The sequence below is a fragment of the Mugil cephalus genome, chromosome 3 (genome assembly GCF_022458985.1).
Source record: "Mugil cephalus isolate CIBA_MC_2020 chromosome 3, CIBA_Mcephalus_1.1, whole genome shotgun sequence".
NCBI lineage: Eukaryota > Metazoa > Chordata > Actinopteri > Mugiliformes > Mugilidae > Mugil > Mugil cephalus.
Window position 1 is genome coordinate 27,245,987 of NC_061772.1, and position 19,021 is coordinate 27,265,007.

The window sequence follows — 19,021 nt, forward strand, 5'->3', positions numbered from 1 at the left end:
CTCAAAATTGTATTTCGACTTTACTCTCAAAATTGTATTTCGACTTTACTCTCAAAATTGTATTTCGACTTTACTCTCAAAATTGTATTTCGACTTTACTCTCAAAATTGTATTTCGACTTTACTCTCAAAATTGTATTTCGACTTTACTCTCAAAATTGTATTTCGACTTTACTCTCAAAATTGTATTTCGACTTTACTCTCAAAATTGTATTTCGACTTTACTCTCAAAATTGTATTTCGACTTTACTCTCAAAATTGTATTTCGACTTTACTCTCAAAATTGTATTTCGACTTTACTCTCAAAATTGTATTTCGACTTTACTCTCAAAATTGTATTTCGACTTTACTCTCAAAATTGTATTTCGACTTTACTCTCAAAATTGTATTTCGACTTTACTCTCAAAATTGTATTTCGACTTTACTCTCAAAATTGTATTTCGACTTTACTCTCAAAATTGTATTTCGACTTTACTCTCAAAATTGTATTTCGACTTTACTCTCAAAATTGTATTTCGACTTTACTCTCAAAATTGTATTTCGACTTTACTCTCAAAATTGTATTTCGACTTTACTCTCAAAATTGTATTTCGACTTTACTCTCAAAATTGTATTTCGACTTTACTCTCAAAATTGTATTTCGACTTTACTCTCAAAATTGTATTTCGACTTTACTCTCAAAATTGTATTTCGACTTTACTCTCAAAATTGTATTTTTTTTTACTTAAAATTGTATTTTGACTTTTTTCCTCAATGTATTTTTACTTTTTTCAACATTGTATTTCAATTATTTTTTCAATTTTTTTCTCAAAATTTCAATAAAATTTCAGTTTTCTCAAAATTTAAATTTTGAGAAAAAAATTCTCAATATTGAAAAAAAAATTTTTTTTCAAAATTTCTACTTTTTCTCAAGGTGCGTGCTGAAACAAAAATGTACCTCCTTTCAATTTTTTTCTCACGAGTGGCTCTAACACTCTTCCGATGGGTTTTGATGCCCGACTTGAATGAGTCCAGGATTAGGTTTCGAGGGCAGGTGGGTTCTTTTGGTACTAAAATAAATAACTACAAACGTCTACTGGTTTCCTGAGACATCATATCTGATATTATGTCAATAACAACATTAAGCCACTGTTTTCTGTCGTTTTGTTAATGGTGACCTGTAGAAAAGAATTCAAACTGAGCACAAAGCCATTTAACATAATTTAAATTTCTACCAGCACAGACCAGACAAACATTTCAAGCCTTCATTACTATGCATGATTAAACTCTTGCCATATACATGTAGTCAGAAGTGTTGGTTAATTAAGCTCTTAATGTGGCTCCAGCCTGGAGGGCCAGGGTGAGCAGAAGGGCCGGGGCGCTGAGTGACTGGACGGATGCAGTGCTGGTGCTGTAACCGTAGCTCGTCCTACACGGGTTCTCCACCTCTTCGTACGGAATAGGAAGATCATCCGGTTTCTCGTTTTTCAGACTGTCACGGACCTGGGACACAGAGGTTGGACAGTCAGGCGTCAGACGTAAAAAAAACACTCCGACAGGTGTTTAGTCACAGGAGTTCATCTGCTATTAAAGCTCAACGAGTGCATTTTTGATGTTTTTATGACCTGTTATGGCTGTTTATCACTTCTAGGAGTTTAGTTACTGATTCAAGGATTACATTTTTATTTAGACAGGCTGTCTGTATATAAATGTTTCATGTAAACTGGTAGATTGGAATGTACATTTGTCTTGTTTTACTACCCCTTTCCTTTACTTATTTTATTTTTATTATTATGTCTATGTCTGGTTCAAACATGTTTTTACCTCATTTTGAATTGTCCCTTAGGTCTTCTATTATTTTCTCTACTCATAGTTCATTGCCTTAAAGTTTTTTTTATTGGTTATTATACTTCCTCTTATTTTATTTTCATTGTTATTTGCTCTTATTTTGTGTACTTATTTTATTGTGATGAACTTAATATGTGAAAGGTGCTATATAAATAAAGTTAATTATTATTATGTTTTCATTCTTTAAAGCATTGTTTGTCAGAGGATTAAAAACTAAATGATCATAACCAGTGCAGGAGAGATGGTTCATGTGGTGATTTCTCCACATGATGTAACTTAACAGCGTCTGTTTGCCACGTGTTATCAGAGTCGTAGCATTGACTACATTTGATTTATCTGAAAACCCTTTAAATCTCCTTTTAATACAAACACTCTTATTTATGATGAGACAATGTCATATTAAAATATAGCAAATGTGAAGCTTTTTTAACATTTAAAGCAATTAATAAACATGTAAATTCATCATGTTATGGGAAGTTTTGTGCCTGTGTGTTTCTTATGTAATGACATCTTTGATCCTCCAAGGTTTTTCCTTTTATTATTTTTGTGCAGAAAGAAAGAAAAGAGATTTAAAATGTTCTTCACTTATTTTTTTTTTCACGAGCTAAGCTAACACTAGCTGCACATAACAGGCGACTCACAAAAAGTCACTGAGCCGGAAAATCCAACAATTATCAGGTTGGCCAAACTATTTTTTTTGTGAAGATTTAGTGGCAGTCACTGCACAGTATTTTAATATTAAACATCAGAAGGCCACATCTGCTTTGAGTTTTCCAAGGCGTTCTGCCCAGTGAAGCTCTCTTGTCTCTTCCCACTTCTGGACCAAAGACGTTCCTCCTGACTTTACGCACATGTTTTTTTTTTTTTTTCTAACATTTGACAAAGGCTCCTTCGCTCTAGGTTGTGTTGTTTTTTGCTCACCCGCTCGACCTCTCTCATGACCCGGAGGAGGTTATTTCCGAGGGCGGCTTTGACCTCCTCATCGGTCCATCCTCTCCTCAGCAGCTCAGCCACCAGGCTGGGCACCTTGGACACGTCTTCCAGACCCTCGGGTACTCTATAAAAAAAAAAAGATTTTATGTGTCAGCAGTTCTACTTAACCATCATCAATTTTACAGCTCTCAGACTTTGGTTTCATGATACAAGTTCTTCTCTGTTACACTGTAAAGCTCTGGGATAGAAAACCTAGTTATTAGCTGTTATTTGACCGTCAGAACTGTTCCTGTTTGTTTGCCTTTTTAATGAATGTTGGTATCACTCGCACTCACCTGGTAACTCCGTCATAATCTCCACCAAAACCGATGATGTCTGCACCAGCCACTTTCTTTATGTGGTCAAAGTGATCTGCAGAGAAAGCCCGACAGTGAGGTGGTGTACGGACACTTAGCAAAGTCTGGTAAATGTTAATATTTAAGCAGATTTACAGCAGCTCTGACAGAAACTTACCAGCGACATCTGAGAGTTTAGCATTCGGGCTGCAAGTCACATAATCATTGTAGAAGTTTATCATCACTATCCCTTTAGTCTCATTCTGCAGAGAGAAAGAGAGAAGTTTAATGACATTTAACACTTTGTGACCATGAAACTGTGATTTACAGGAGACAGAAGGTGACACATCCTTTCTGCTTTGTAACGCAGGAGACCAGTGATCTGAGTTAGGAGCCGCGTTCATCCTCCACAGAAACGTATTGACCTCTTAGAAGAACACATCATCTGGTTATGACGCAGCTGTTTTTTATCTCTGTCATTTTACGATGCTGTGCAATCACTCTCCTCCTCCTTTATTGTCTGAAGTCAGCACATTACCATTATGCGCGCATCAACATCATAAAGTCTCGGTGTTATAAGAGCATTTATGGGTCCGTTATCTGAGGCATCACACACGTTATGAAGTAACACTCAGTAACGTGTGCATAAATTCACACTGCACAGATTCAGAATAGAAAAAAAATAGAAAATATAATATTCATTATGCCTTAATTTGCGTTGTATGTAACACGATATACTGTCATAAATGAAACCCAACCTCTTTTGACCTGTGATCCTTTACGAAACAAAGTAGTGGAGCAAAGTTCAGCTCTCAGACTTCTCATCATCATCTCATCAATTCATCATCATGGCCCATAAAGAAAAGACTATCCACCAAAAAATAAGTCATTTCACAGCTCGTAAGCTTCGTGTCGTTGCCGTTTGAGGTGGCCTGATCCTTCAGCTGTGAACCACAGACTAAACTACCAGACTGGATATGAAAAAAAAAAGTTCACAGTGAAGTAAATCACATGCAATATTAACAGTGTAATAATTCACATTTCACTCTAAGAGGCCACTTTTCTGCATCAATAGGATAATAATTTTGAGAAAAATACTGCCAATAACACTGATATTTGAGTCTAAATGCAGATTTTGCACAAAAAACAAAAAAAACAACAACAGTTTTTTCAACCACTGGTCAGTATTGTGGTTCCACAGCTCATTTCACGTCTCCAGACTCACCACTCGTCGCAGAACGTCATCTGGGACGTTCCTCTTGCTTTGACAGACGGCGTATGCGGAGGAGTGGCTGTAGATGACCGGAGCCTTGGACATGTCCAGCACCTGGTTCATCACTTTCACGGTCACATGAGACAGGTCGATCAGCATCCCCAGACGGTTCATTTCCACGATCAGTTGCTGTTGTTGTGTGAAAGCAGCACGGTTAACAATGAACAACATGCAATGCAAAGCAGTGTAAAAAACCTTTTTGTGTGTGTTTGCAATAAGGGCAACGCTGCACAACCTCAGCGAGTCGACCCCAAGACCTGATACCATGTCCTGATACTGGCTTTTTGTCTGTGTTTATTTATTACACAACATCACATATATTTATATTCTAATATAACTATAACTACAGTACTTTTATATCTCACAATATACTATATATACTGTATATATTTCTACATATCACATAACCACATTATCGATATATATGTGTGTATTTTTATTTATTTATGATAAATATATTTGTGATTGACTGATTTGTTTAAGTGTCTCTCTATCCATCTATATACATATACATACATTATTCTGTGCACTTTACAACTGTAGTATTTTGTAGTACTGAATTGTATTTGTTTCTATTAAGCCTAAATTCTTGCGCACATTAAATGTAATGAACATCCATCGAATGGAGGTTGTTTTAACATTAGTCGCCGCACATCAGTGACTTTATCCACCACCCCCTCAAGTTCTCATCATGTCCTGAAAAGCCGTCTTATCTTACTCGGGTCTTACGTCTATGTCCTGCGCTCCAAGTGTTTGGAAACTTTGCTCTATACGGCCAAGCCTTCCACATCAAATTTAACAGCATAACAGTCTGCAATAAATGTTTGGTTTTTTTTTTATGAGTCTATTGCGAAATTTTTGATTCAGTGTTGTAATAAAACACGATAACTGGCCACTTCTTTATAGCACGTTGTAGGTTGACGCAGCACAAATATAACCTGTCATCACATCACTTGTTAAAATGTATCTGCACAAAAACAAAAAATAAAACGGGCATTCTCATGTGTGCAGGTCTTGAAAATGGTGATTGGTTGTGCCACAAAATGAACAAAAAAAAAAAAAAAAATCACACCAGAACAGGAAAACATGAGGGTTCATCCATCCCAGTTCATAGCACTGACCTTGCCAAATGGAGAGAGGCCATCGTGTTCAGATGGCTCAGAACCGGTGTCGACGAGCCAGTTATCTGCCCTGAAAAAAAAAAAAAAAAAAAAAGCTACGATCAAAAGGCCAAACAGATTTTATGCTTCTACTGAAGAATAACAAGGGATGGCATCGATTAAATTTCCACATAAAAACCTTTTACTGAAGTCACACAGACCAATGAAGTTCATATTAACTTTAGGAGGTGTCAATGAGGCACGTCGTTAGTCTCCTGTCACATAGAAATGATTCATATCTATAGATGTCTGAGTTGCTTCTGAACATGATCCATCCATCCTGTGGGAAGTATTTAAAACGTTTCCTGTCAGCCATCTAAAAATGATCACTCCTCGCTGCAAATGTTTAAAGTGCGATAAAGCGAAGCGTTTTAGTTCCGTCCTGACGCGCCGACAGAATCCGATACTTCCGATACTTTGCACAACGCATCCAGGCCTGCAGGAATCCCCCGTACTCTCCGCAGCGCAACCGAAACCGGCGGCAACACGACTCAAAGACGTAACCGAACCTCGTTGAGAGCTTGGAAAAGAAATCTAAAACCTAAAAACTTTTTTTTTTTTTACATTTTTGGAAGCGTCATTCAGTGATAAACAGTGCAATCAGATTACTGATTACTCCTTTAAAATGTAACATAGTTACTTTACGGATTACTTGACGTTAAAAGTAACTAAGTCAGATTAAAAGTTGCTTTGAAAAAATAAATAAAATACATGTTTTTATACAAAAAAATGTTGAGCATTCCCCAACAAGATTATTCAGGAAAATGGGAAAACTAGTAACACACAGTAACTTGGATGAGTAAATTATTAGATTACTTGTTACTGGAAAAAATAGTCAGATTACTGGTGACAAAATAGGCATAACAGAAATGTATTTATGATTAACATAGTGTATATTTGTTCAGGGATGTAATGTCATTTAAATACATTTACTCAAGTACAAAATGTAAGTGTGAGTTTGAGGTGCACTTTACCTAATATATAAATATTTATACTTAAACTATACTTGGCTTTAAGTTACTTTACAAATTAGGGAGAAAATGCAAAAGATTATACATAAAGTTTCTCCAATGTAATGTGCTATTTTTTACGTTCACTGTGATCATGTCTTTACAAAATCTATAATTATTTATTAAGGAAAAAATCACTCATTAATAAAATGACTATTTATCACTAAAATATCACTAAATAACCATCTGAGTTTAATAACCACCACCTTTAATTAGCTAAACAATCATAAAATGAGCTTATTCAAAACGTGTTTTGATTGTGTTCTTTTTGTTAAGTTGAGATAATCATGAGAGATATTTCCTTTTTGGCAACATATCAAATGTTATATGGAAAATAACAAATTGTATCTGTGTCCAATAAATCACTTTCAGCCAAGTTTCCAAACACACGACACTCCACCTCTCAAGCAAGTGAGTTAAATCCAAATCACATGACCTGCTCCAAGGTGTGCTCTTCCTCCTCTTTATTAGTTATGTAATATCAAGTAGTGTGTCAGTCAAGTGTGAATTTATCACATGCAAACAGTGTCACTATTATATAATAATTATAGGTCACTTTCAATTTCAATTTACTCATTAGATATAATATAAAAAAAAGAAGAATCTTTCTGTAAAAATACCATGTGGTGATTGGTTCTAGGCGGCCATGTTGATTTTAGGCCCGAAAACAGACAAAATGTGATCAACTATGATAAACTCATATTGATCCAAATATTTTTGCTTATTTTATTTTTATTTTAAAAAATTGTTTATGTGCAACTGACCTACTGTGTCTGAGCAGTTTATCTTGTAGATGACTCAATATTACATTATATGCATGAATTATTATTTACATTGTTTTATCCTATGCCCTTTAATTCTAGACACAATCAATCAATCTTTCTTCTACCGTCTCACATGTTCAGTTTTGTGATTTCTCCTCGGGGTTGTGTGAGTATTTGGTTTAGTTTCTGCGTCTTACCAGGGAGTGTTACAGGAGTGTGTGATTGTGAGGTAGCGGACGCCCAACTGGTACATGAGACGCAGCGTGGCCAGGCTGCTGTCAAGGGAATGACCCCCCTCCACCCCGATCAGGCTGGCCGTCTTGTTTTGTTTGAAGGCGTCCAGGATCTCTGTGCAGATAAGACAGATGGCACCGTGACCAGAGCGAACGGAGGGTTTTAAAATGACTGAAACTTCTCGTGTACAGTTAAAAAAGTCTCACCTTGGCTACTGGTGGCAAACTTGAAGACTTCTGGGTATTTCTGACACATTCTGTGAACCACATCTATCTGCTCCAGCGTTTGCCTCACGGCATCTTTGTACTGGGTTTCGCAGGGAACGTAGGCAGACCAGAACTGAGGGATGAAAAGACATTATGTGTGAATTATCTGCCGCACGATCATTGTTTTTTCCTTTATCTTCCATGGACGTTCAGGTTTGTGCGTACCTGTGCACCAAGCCGTCCCTCCCTGATCTTGGGAATGTTGGTGTGAGTGTTTTCCAGTGTGTAAAGATCCACGTTGGTGATCTCATTGTTAAACTTCTTTCGAAACTGCCAAGGAAGATCATTATGACTGGTAAAAAAAAAAAAAAAACGAAAGAAATCACAGCGAACGTTAAAACTTCCATTAACTGTGACAGCAGGATGGAAAGCTGCGTGTTTTGTTGGATCAGAACTAGAAACTGCTTCCATAAATGGGTCTTTTCTGCCTTTTTGCAGCAGGATTTTTTAAAAATAAAGACTTTTCACTTACCCATCGATGAGCGGAGTCTCAGACATCAGCCTCAGAGCTCTGGTCATGAACTCGTCCTGAGCCAAAGTGGCAGATAAACTGATCCACAGAGCCAAGCATGAAGCTAAAATAATTTTGGTCGGCATTTCTACGCGGTCAACACACACTGTTCAATCAAATACTCTCCTGATAAATGTCAATCTCTGTTTTGTTTTTTGTTTTTTTAGTCCTGCACAGATTCCAACTCAACCTTTCTGTGCGTTTTGGTTCGTTTGTGCCTCTGAATATCAGCTTGACTCCTCCTCTGCCTTGAGTCTGTTTGTCATTACAATGTCAACTGTCATAAATGCAACATTCTTGTAACGCAACGTGGCTTAAACATTCTTATAATCTAGTGGTTAGCGCGCACATGAGCTAGTTAATGAATGATGTGCTTCTTCACTACTTTTTTTACAGTGTGTGCTTTGGACAACTACTATCTCTGCATTTTATTTTTGGCCGTCCTGTGGCCTTGAGTATCCCAGTCCTGACTGTACCAGTGTGACTCCAGTGTGTCAGGTTTTCCTTCAGGTGATCCAGACAGGCTGCAATGACATGAGATGAAGAAGTAGACCATCAGGACTTCGCATTTAGACAGAGAACACTTTTAAATCCTTATTAGAGCCCACATGTGTTAACTTTAGTGTTGATGTTTTTACTATTATGCACGTATCAGTATGTACCATAGACTTATAAAAGGTGGACAGCGAAACTGCTCCTTAAAAGTGAAGCCAAAGCAGGTAGAGCTCCCCCTGGTGGCTGGCTGCAGTGTAGGTCATAAGCTCCACCCGTTCCATGTTGGTGGGCGGGACTTGGGCCAAACTAAAACGCTAAAATACACTTCATATATTTATTTGTTTGTTTATTTGATGCTATAGAAACAGGATGTGACATAATGGGAACCACCAGTTGCCATGCCAACCTCTCCATAAAGCGAGCCCCGTGGGATCGTGAGAGTTTTAAAAACCATTTCCCTGTAACTGGTGGAGTATGGTGGGACCATACTGATCAGGCTCTGGCTAAAAATGCCGCAAGATGGCGCTTGTTTGTAAGCTTGGGAAAAATAGCGTCAGTTTGTGTGACAAAGTGGGTCAGACCATTTGTCTCATTATTACCATCTTTAGTTTAGTTTAACCATACTTGTTTGTTTCAGTTATGTTGTTAACAGTAATCACCATATTGCAGATACAGACTATTCCGGGTTTTTTTGTGTTTTGTATGTTTGGTTATATTTGGTAGCTCAACATCTTGGTTAAAATAAACACTTACATATATTGTTTTATTTTTGTTATATTTTTTGTATTGATTTACTTCTTGTTAAAATAAGTTATGTTGATATTCAATTGTGTCACTTACCATACTCACCATGTGGCCAGAGTCAGAGGAGGGAGTGCGGCGATATTTCCTTCTTTTATACTCAGGTAACATGATTGGGGGCAGGTCATTGGACTAGTCCAAATGGGTAAGGGTAAGGGAAATTACTAAAAAGTATTATTTAGGTTTATTTGTTATTATATGAAGGTATGGTTAAATATGGATCATCGGTAATGCAGGTAAAGGTGTTTTACTGTAGTCAGGTCAGAGATTAGCTTTGTTAATGGTTGTATTAGGAGCCAGTGGAGCCTCCTCCCGTAGTGGTACAGCCAGGGAGGCTGGGTTAAGAGGAGGAGAGGTTATTTAGGCAGAGGCCTTTTGTCTATCAAGGGGGGAAACAGTGTGCTGATCAGGTGTAGCAATTTACACATGATTTGAGTTGAATTTTGCGTTTGTTATAAGTTGAGTTTTATTTAGTTCAACTCAGTTAACTGTTCAGTTACCCTTTTTTTTCTGTTGTATATACTTTTGTTGCTACAACAAAGCTGGAAGCACATGTAAATAAACACCTTGCGGTGATTTTTTTCTAAACAAACGGCCTTGAATCTGCCTCGGTCAGCTTCCCAACAGTTTGGTCAATGCAAAGGAAATGGTGAGACGGTGTTCGCATTTATATAGAATCTATGCTCCGCCCTAATACGCCCCCCCCCCCATGCCCATATTATGTGTGGAATTAAAGACGACCCATTAAGGCAACGGCAACTGCACCCATTGGATCCTGAAACTCAAAAATGAAGCCTGAAGTGGGCGGAGCCTGCGGTCGCCATGTTGGATGAGCTTTACTCCGCCCACACACAAAATATGGGTATCGGGGTCGTGTGTTGGGACGGAGCTGGTGACATCGATGGGTTGTCCATAGATTGTATATTAAATCTTTTAACTTCTTAAGCATTTAGTCACGCAAGTGTACGGAGAAAACAATGAGGCATTTGTTCTTCTGTGTATACAACAGTATCACAGCAGAATTAGAATAATACAAATACAAAAAACGCACCAGTGAGACTACAACTACATAAAGTGCAATAGAGAAAAGTTAAAATCATAGGTTTTAATTTTGGTTAGTGTCGTCAGATGTTGTATAGTTTGATGTGCTGTTAGTTATAAGTAATCCAAAGTTAGTTTGTTTTTTAAGAAATTTGGATTCTTTTATAGAAATTTGAATCAATGAATATAAAATTTGGTTAAAATAACACTGTATATACCAGAATGTATACACAGTCAATGGCAGAGCCATGTGGCATGTTTACTGATGTCATTTAGATTCTTCTTCTTCTTTCATTTCTGGCAGTGTTGACGCCAGCCAACGGCCGTTAAAACAAAGGAGGTTCACGTATGGATAAAATGATTGACTACAAAACATTGAGCTGTTAGTCCTGTACCCAACACCTGTTAATTATTTTATAAGCAACCAATGGCTATCAAATTATCATCACTTACCGAACAACAGACTTTTTAATCCAAAAAAGCGTTGAATAAGCTCAGCTGGACTTGTAGAATTTCTTGAAGACGTTTCCCCTCTCATCCGAGGTAGCTTTTTCAGTTCTGATAAACTAGTGGGAAACTGAGGTTTAAATAGGGAAAAAAAACCACCCACCCCGAAACTTGCTTGACCAGAAACTGGGGTCACTAATTTCCCCCCATTCAAGGACAGGTAAGAACCAGCCATTATCGGGTGGGTGGTACCCACAGAGTTTTTTCCTATTCAAACCTCAGTTTCCCACTAGTTTATCAGACATACAACAGACTTTTTATCCGTGGGAGATTAGTTCCTGTCGAAGGAGGATATTTTCCTCTCCTTCAGCCCAGGATCTTTATACTGTTTGGAAAGGGTAGTTCACCTACGCACACATCACGTGACAATTTCTCACGTTTTGGATATTTATTTGGTACACAGAGAATAGATATTGACTTCAGCGCTGATTTTGGTCAGTTCACCTTAGGGGTAAAAAGAACCAAAAGCCCCACTTCAGGGACGTACAGTGATTTCATTCGACCTAGACCCAGCCCGTAAGACAATGTGGGGGGGAGTACTGCCTTTCATGTGTCAGTGAGTTTCTATGTGTAGCCGATTGGCTTTATCTGGTCTCCAGCAAGTAAGATATTAGGGTGTAATGTGTCCTAGTCTGTGAGCAAGCTGTAACGAAGCCAAAGACAACGATTGATATGGTGAGATAGCGTAAGTAACATTCTTCTTGGTTCTTCCCAAGGTTATACATAGGCTGAAGGCCTTATTAACCCCTTTAAAACCCAACGTTCCTCATGTTTCAAAAGAACCACGTTATCACACCAATGCCTCTGAACATGTTTTAGAAAGGAGATGCCTTTGAAATTCAATATATAAATTCAATCAACACAATCAATTTATCCAACTTCCAATCCAACACCACCAAACCATTAACTTGACTGAACTCCTTTAATACCTTCTCCAGCAGAATTAACTTGTCGCACAGTTACGAGACAGTTCTGTATTAAATACAAATAATTTGAAGAAGCCATTGCGTAGCAAACAGAATGCACATGTGTCTCCTCTCCCAGGCAGCTCACTAAATTCCAGATGTAATGCGGTTTGGAACCGAGTTTAGGATTGCGTTCATATTTTTTGGCCAGTTACTTTTTTTTTTATTCAGGGTCAATCTCAACTTCATTTACTGGGTGTGTCAATAAAAAATAGTTCGTAAGTTCACAACATGATGTCAGTTTTTAATTCTGTGGAAAACTCCTTTATCAGCGGAATTCAATGACTTCTGCTGACAAAACTGCAAAGAAACACAAGAAACACATCCACGTCATACAAATACAAACAAATCCGACTGATACTTATTTATCCTGAGGGAAATAAGCTGCATCACAAAGAAACAAATATGAAAGATATTTGACCTCTGACCTAAAAAAAACAAACAAAAAAAACTCAATAATAATAAAAAATATCATTATTAATATTATTAGTAGTGATTCATATTAGACTCTCTATTAATCATCTAAATAAATGAACAGAATAAATGGTGTATTTGTCGCAATATATTGTCGTATCGATATTTATCCCACCCCTAATGATTTCAGTACAATTTATAGGATATTGCATTTCTTTTACTCAAGCACAACATGAGGTAGCAAACCTGTTTGTGGACAAGAATTACACAAATGTCGAGGTGTCTGAACAAGAGTTGAGTTCAGAGGGACACTGCCACATAAGAGGTATGGGTGAGTCCTTATGTAATGATACAAATGAGATATTATTATAACCATTTGTCTTAACTTTAAGATAAAGAATAAAACATAAAATCCCTTCTGACTGAATTATTTATTGCTTTATCAGATTATTATCAGACAAATTACCTCCCTTATCTTCAAAGCTGCAATTCCGGTTCTCCAACCATGTGTTTGAACTACAGGTGACATTTTCACCTACTTGGAATAAATGAAGCAAACTGAAATAAGTCAAACATGGAAACGTTCAAAAACAGACAGCTGCAATGAAAGGAGAGCAGGAACATGTGCCTGAGGGGAAATTGTGGAAGCAGTTTAGATTCTACTGGAGGTTGATTTAAAACAGAAGAAGAGCATTTAAAGGTCCCATATTATATATTTTTTTCAACTACTTTCATATATGTGTCAGAGGTCCAGCATCATTGTTTTCAAAGTGTATTACCCCAAATTCAGCCTTGGTCCTGAATTTCAGCCAGTCAAAAAGTGGCTCTAGTGAGTTCTACTGAGAACAGGCTCCGTCTGTGTCTGCACCTTCAAATGCTAATGAGCTGCGTCTCTCCACGCCCACTCCAGTTTCAACCAGAACCTGTCCTAGAAAGAGAGAGTTCCTTCGTGGACAGTTAGTACTGATCCATGCTTTTTCTTCAGCTGTTTAATGAAGCCTGCTTTGTATGGACCCATATTTAGAAAGCAGTCCTCCATGAAATGCTAGGTGCACACATGCAAAAAAAAAAAATGGAATCGATCTACCGGGTCTTCAGACGCTCAGACGGAGGAAGTAAAATAGACTTCTGTGCTCGTTGATGCAGCCAAAAACAGAGCAAAGGCTGTGCTTTGCTCGTACTTTTACCAGGAGAAAAAATGGCGCCTGCTCTGTAATTTTAGATGGCGGGTCCATATCCGGGGGCAGGTCAAAGGCAGTATCCACTACCGGAGGACGGGGTTATTTCCCCGCATGACATTAAGAAGGGAAATATCTCAGATCCGCCTGTTTGAGCACACATTTGCTAAAAAGTAGAGTAGGCAAGCGAGGAAAGTGAAATTTTTTTCGCTGCTGGGGCTTCATATAAAGGCCACAGGGACACGTATCACTGTTAGAAAACCTTTGCAAAAGTGAATTTTGCATGATATGGGACCTTTAAAATGACTAATCAGAGGTGTGCACTAGGGGACCTAGTGCAGGATTAAGTGGTGCGGAAGATGAGATGAGATGAGGGGCACTGCACTAGAGGGGGCGCCAAAGCAACGGGGTAAAAATAATTTAGAGTAGGCATTTTCTTTATTTAAGAGCTTATTTAAGTGCAGATTAATGTCCAGTGACACTACTCTTGGTTATCTAAGAGGAATCATTAAGAAAAGATGATTGTACATCTCCGACTAAATACCATAACCAGTGAGTACTGTAAGAAACACCCAGTATCTGACGCAGAGCTTGCATGTCCTCTTTTTTTTTGGTTCACATTATCCTCACAGGGACACATCTTCAAAGGACATACAAGTGAAGGCAAGGCACAGACAGACAAACTGCAGGCAAACTGCTCATTGCAAATACGCAAATATATCTCGGTCGGACATGGCCAGGTTGGATGTCACAGAGGTGTTTCATGGTATTTCGTTTCCTGGACACCTGCACACACAGGATTCCTTGCAACTGGCTCTCAAATTTACGTTTAAGGACACGGATATCCTAATAGCGTCTTATCCAAAGTCAGGTAAGAAGAGACGATAAAATGATTGGACTGCAACACACCTGCAGTGTCTTTGAACTCACTGCAGATACGGTGAAATCAATTTAAACTCGCATTCAAACTTTTTAACGTATTGTTTTATCGTTGTTATGAGTGAATTTAGGTCACAGGCGCTTCTCTTCTCTATTCTCTTATCAGGCACTACATGGATGCAGGAAATAGTGACTCTCATAACCAGCAGAGGGGACCCACACTTGTGCCAGACTGTCCCAAACTGGACCAGAGCTCCATGGCTGGAGCAACACTATTTTGCCACCCTGCTGGAGGCTTCATCCACGACACCGCGAGTCATCACCACACACCTGCCTCATCACTTGCTGGTCCCCGTCCTCCAAGGCTCCAAAGCCAAGGTTCAGATTTACTTGTTTTGTGCAGTTTGGGCCGCCAATAGAAATGTTAAATAAAGTAAATCTGATATTATGCACCATTCAGTCGTCAGTTTAATAGAGGTGATAATCCAATAAATACAGAGCCAGATTAGATTATTCCTGCTGCTATGTTTTGTATTTATTTGAGAAAGATGCTGAAAGTCTTGAAAGTCTACAGAATAATACAACTGTACTTACAATAAATAAAGGTTTTATCTGACAAGCTAGCATTGTAGCACTGTGACATGTTAGCTCCGCTTTTACCCTGTAGGAGAGTTCTAATAAACAAAGGCATGTTTCATTTGAGATGTTTCTTCTTAAAAGGCTTCTGCAGAAAAATAAATAAATAAATAAATAAAATGTGCACCTCTGGTACAACTTCAAGGTTGCACAGAAGAAGAAAACTGTGATAAACGGAACAATTTTACTAGAGCGACGCGCTTCATATCAAATCTGGGCGCGCGCGCGCGTTGTTGCCAGGCAACGCGGATAATTGCATTAAACAATTAAGAGCGAAACCATCTAGGATTGGCCGTTTATGCGGCACAGGTTAATGTGATCTAACGCGACACCACACTAATGCAGCTGCTCATGAGCATTAGCACACATGCACGAGCTAATTCCAGTTACAAGTGCATATTTGCACTGTACCACCACTGCATGCACGTGACGTCACAGCAAGCGAAGTCTCCATGGTTACGGCCATTGAATGGCAAAAAGTGAGAGTTGAACATGGGGATTATCAGCATTAGTTTGAATCATAGGCTTTAATGCAATTATGTAAGTATTTTTTTTATTTTTTAAAAAAAATCTAAAACTAACTTAAACCAACTGAAAATGAGGCTAATCCGCTTTCCCAAATCCACACTAGTCCGTATGAATCATTGTCGAGTCCAGTTGTCCTTAACTTGATCAGATATTCCACATTTTTCTCAGTCTCGCTGTATTTACTGATACATTCCGCCATGTTTTTCCTACTCAGGGGGGCGTGGCCCCGGGCGGTAGTGACGTCAATGCATAGCCTCTAATATATCGTAGCAGAGGTAGTTATAGAGGTAAAACCACTGACTGTATATAAACTAGAGGTAAAAGTAGTGAGGTAGCAGCTGTACTATAAACTTGTTGTTTTCTGTTTCACTGTACATATACGTTACACAGACTAAAAACGTGATTTCAGACCTCTGTATTAGCTTAAACAAAAATCAATGCTGTGTCATGTCACAGGTCATCTACGTGAGCAGAAACCCTAAAGATGTGGTGGTGTCCTTTTACCATTTCCACAAAATGGCCAACTTCCTCCCTGAGCCCGGTCCCTTTCCGGGGTTTTTAAACCGATTCCTGGAGGGAACTCGTGAGTTGACAAGAGGACAAAGTTTATTTAATTGTTTGCTATTTTTTGTTTTAATCTCATATAATTGTGCAAATGCACTTTTTTTTTCCTTTGTATGTCTTTCAGTGCACTTTGGCTCCTGGTTTGAGCACGTTAAAGGCTGGACCAGTCACACAGCAGCTATCAACAATCTGCTGCACATCACCTATGAAGAGATGTCACTGGTAAAAGAAACAAAGCAATCAGTTTTTAATAAAAAAATACATATTTATCTTATTGCCAGCCAGTAAGTCTGATATACACCGATCAGGCATAACATTATGACCACCCTCCTAATATTGTGCAGGTCTGCCTTGTACCTCCAAAACAGTTGTGACTCATCAGAGAGTGGACAATGTTGTTAGTGGGGGGGCCTTTGGGTGCTATGGTTTAAGGGGAGAGTCACTCATATGAGTAGCTGCTTCAGTTCTGACCGACTATGGGAAGTTGAGGTTTAAATAGGAAAACTCTGTGGGTAAAACCCATCACAAACTTGCTTGACCAGAAACTGGTGCCACTGATTTTACATATTCAAGAAATTCTACAAGTCCAGTTGCCTTCATTCAACGCCTTTTGGATTACCATGACTTAATTGGACAAGTGTGAATGGTTGTCTGTCTCCTAGAGTTAGCCAGGAGTGACAGCCTGGGTATGCTCCAGTCCTCCCGTGACCCTCCAGAGGACAAGCAGTTACGGAAAATGTGTGAATGAATGAATGTGGAAGCCAGGTCAACACCTTGTGCTGTTCTTCAAGTTTTTTTTTAGTTGGTCCTAAAGCGTGTGTCCGTGTCACACTGGCACAGGTACACATGTGGGGTGGGGGTAACTGGTCTGGTCTAGGTGGGTGCTACATGTCTAAGTAGCATCCTCACAAATGAATACCAGCTCCAAAGGTTCCCCAGCAGATGCTCAATGTTATTCACGTCTCCTGTCAGTGGTCATAATGTTATGCCTGATTGGTGTCTTTTTATTTAGCATTACAAGGAACACATTGCACGTTGCTGACACACAGCAGTCAGCCAACAAAGTCATTATAAAACTTATTTTTCTCACCTGTTCATACTTTGAGTCATTTAAACGTTGTCCTCTTCCTTCGGTCAGGATCTCCGTGGCACCGTGAAGAGGGTGAGCTCTTTCCTACAGTGTCCCCTGGTGGAGGACGAGGTCAACAACTGTGCGGAGCACTGCAGCTTCGGCAGCATGAGAGACAACAAGATGTCCAACTACACCCTCATCCCTGAGGGAATAATGGATCATAGCAAAGGCGCCTTCATGAGAAAAGGTGGGTTCGGCTCAGTGCTGCTTTACTGGGACCGTAACTGCAGCCACAAAACTACAGATTAAAATACAGTGGTTCTCAAATCTGAAAAATACACAATACAAATAAATGTTTTATTTTCCCTTCACTAAAAATACATTAAATTAAGTTTTTATCCGTATAGACGATATGGACTGTGGCGATAAAATGACAGTAAATATTGTTTCAATTTAATTCAAATGACTCATGGGAACAATTTAAGCTGCTGCAATACACAAATTATTGGCAGTTTAATACAGGAAACAACATTACTGGCTGAAATCTTCCCATCTGACTGTTTCAAACCAGACCATGTCGAACCAGAATACGCTTAAGTTATATACAAAAAAACAAACAAAAAAAAAAAAAAACACTGACCGTGTCTTCAACTAAATACAATAATTGTGTCTTCACTCTTTTCCTCCCCCGCTGCACAACAGGTGTGATTGGAGACTGGAGGAACATGTTCACGGAGGAGCAGAATCAATATTTCGACAGCGTCTTCGCCTCAAAGATGCAGGGATGTGCTTTAGAGTTTGTGTGGGCGAAGTCGAACGGAGAGGAGACGCCCTGAAGAACAAATCCTGCAGCAGAACATGAAACTGTGTTAATGAATTTAAGAATCCTTTTTCCTTCTTCCTTCTGTGGTTGTAGTCGCCCTCTATGTAAACTAATTCAATACAGCTCATCTGTTTCTATGTCTGCAGCCACCTTGCTCATTAACGGGACCATTTGTTAAGAAGCTTGCACATCTCGCACCCATTGAGTGCTCTAATGGTTTATCATGAATATCCTAAATCATTTCTTCCCTTATTCCAGATCAAGTGCCGCTTCTGGCCCAAGATATTTGAAAAACAAAATGAATTAGCAGCAATGCAAGTGCCCCAGTAATGAGCAGAGGGGGGCACGGTGAGGCTAAAGGTTTTCATAAGAAGCTCCTCATCTTGTGTTCTGAAACTTCACACGTCCAGAGTAAAGTGTTTCCTTTCAGCCTCCGTTCACTGGAGTGCTTCTAAATAATCCCGCTGAGTGTATGTACAGAACACAGCGAGGCCACTGCATCAAGAACAAAGTGTGACTGTATGGCACATAGAGTATTAACCCTTAGAAACTCATAGTGTACACAGAATTCACCATGGGATAAATAAATCTATCTATCTATCTATCTATCTATCTATCTATCTATCTATCTATCTATCTATCTATCTATCTATCTATCTATCTATCTATCTATCTATCTATCTATCTATCTATCTATCTATCGATCTTATCTTCTGTCTGAATTTGAGATGTCCTCCATTCTAACTTGAAAGAACCACCATTCAAGCTCCAGCTCATGCAGCCTTGAAGAGTTTTGTCTCTTTGTC

At 38.7% G+C, this 19,021-nt stretch overlaps 2 protein-coding genes across 2 annotated transcripts; one reads left to right on the forward strand and one right to left on the reverse strand.

Moving 5' to 3' along the window:
* Positions 1–1,186: 1,186 nt before the first annotated feature.
* dpep1 (dipeptidase 1) lies at positions 1,187–8,606 on the reverse strand. The gene is made up of 10 exons (XM_047579836.1): positions 8,274–8,606; positions 7,967–8,093; positions 7,742–7,874; positions 7,499–7,649; positions 5,489–5,558; positions 4,320–4,496; positions 3,273–3,357; positions 3,095–3,170; positions 2,748–2,883; positions 1,187–1,481 (listed from the first exon to the last, which is right to left on the reverse strand). The coding sequence occupies exons 1-10, from the start codon at positions 8,396–8,398 to the stop codon at positions 1,302–1,304; spliced, it is 1,260 nt and encodes a 419-aa protein (XP_047435792.1). The 5' UTR covers positions 8,399–8,606; the 3' UTR covers positions 1,187–1,301.
* Positions 8,607–14,445: 5,839 nt separating this feature from the next.
* Positions 14,446–18,729, forward strand: sult5a1 (sulfotransferase family 5A, member 1). The gene is made up of 6 exons (XM_047581124.1): positions 14,446–14,584; positions 14,759–14,970; positions 16,213–16,339; positions 16,445–16,542; positions 17,459–17,639; positions 18,095–18,729. Exons 1-6 carry the CDS (start codon positions 14,446–14,448, stop codon positions 18,226–18,228), a joined length of 891 nt encoding a protein of 296 aa, XP_047437080.1. The 3' UTR covers positions 18,229–18,729.
* The last annotated feature ends 292 nt before the right edge of the window (positions 18,730–19,021 follow it).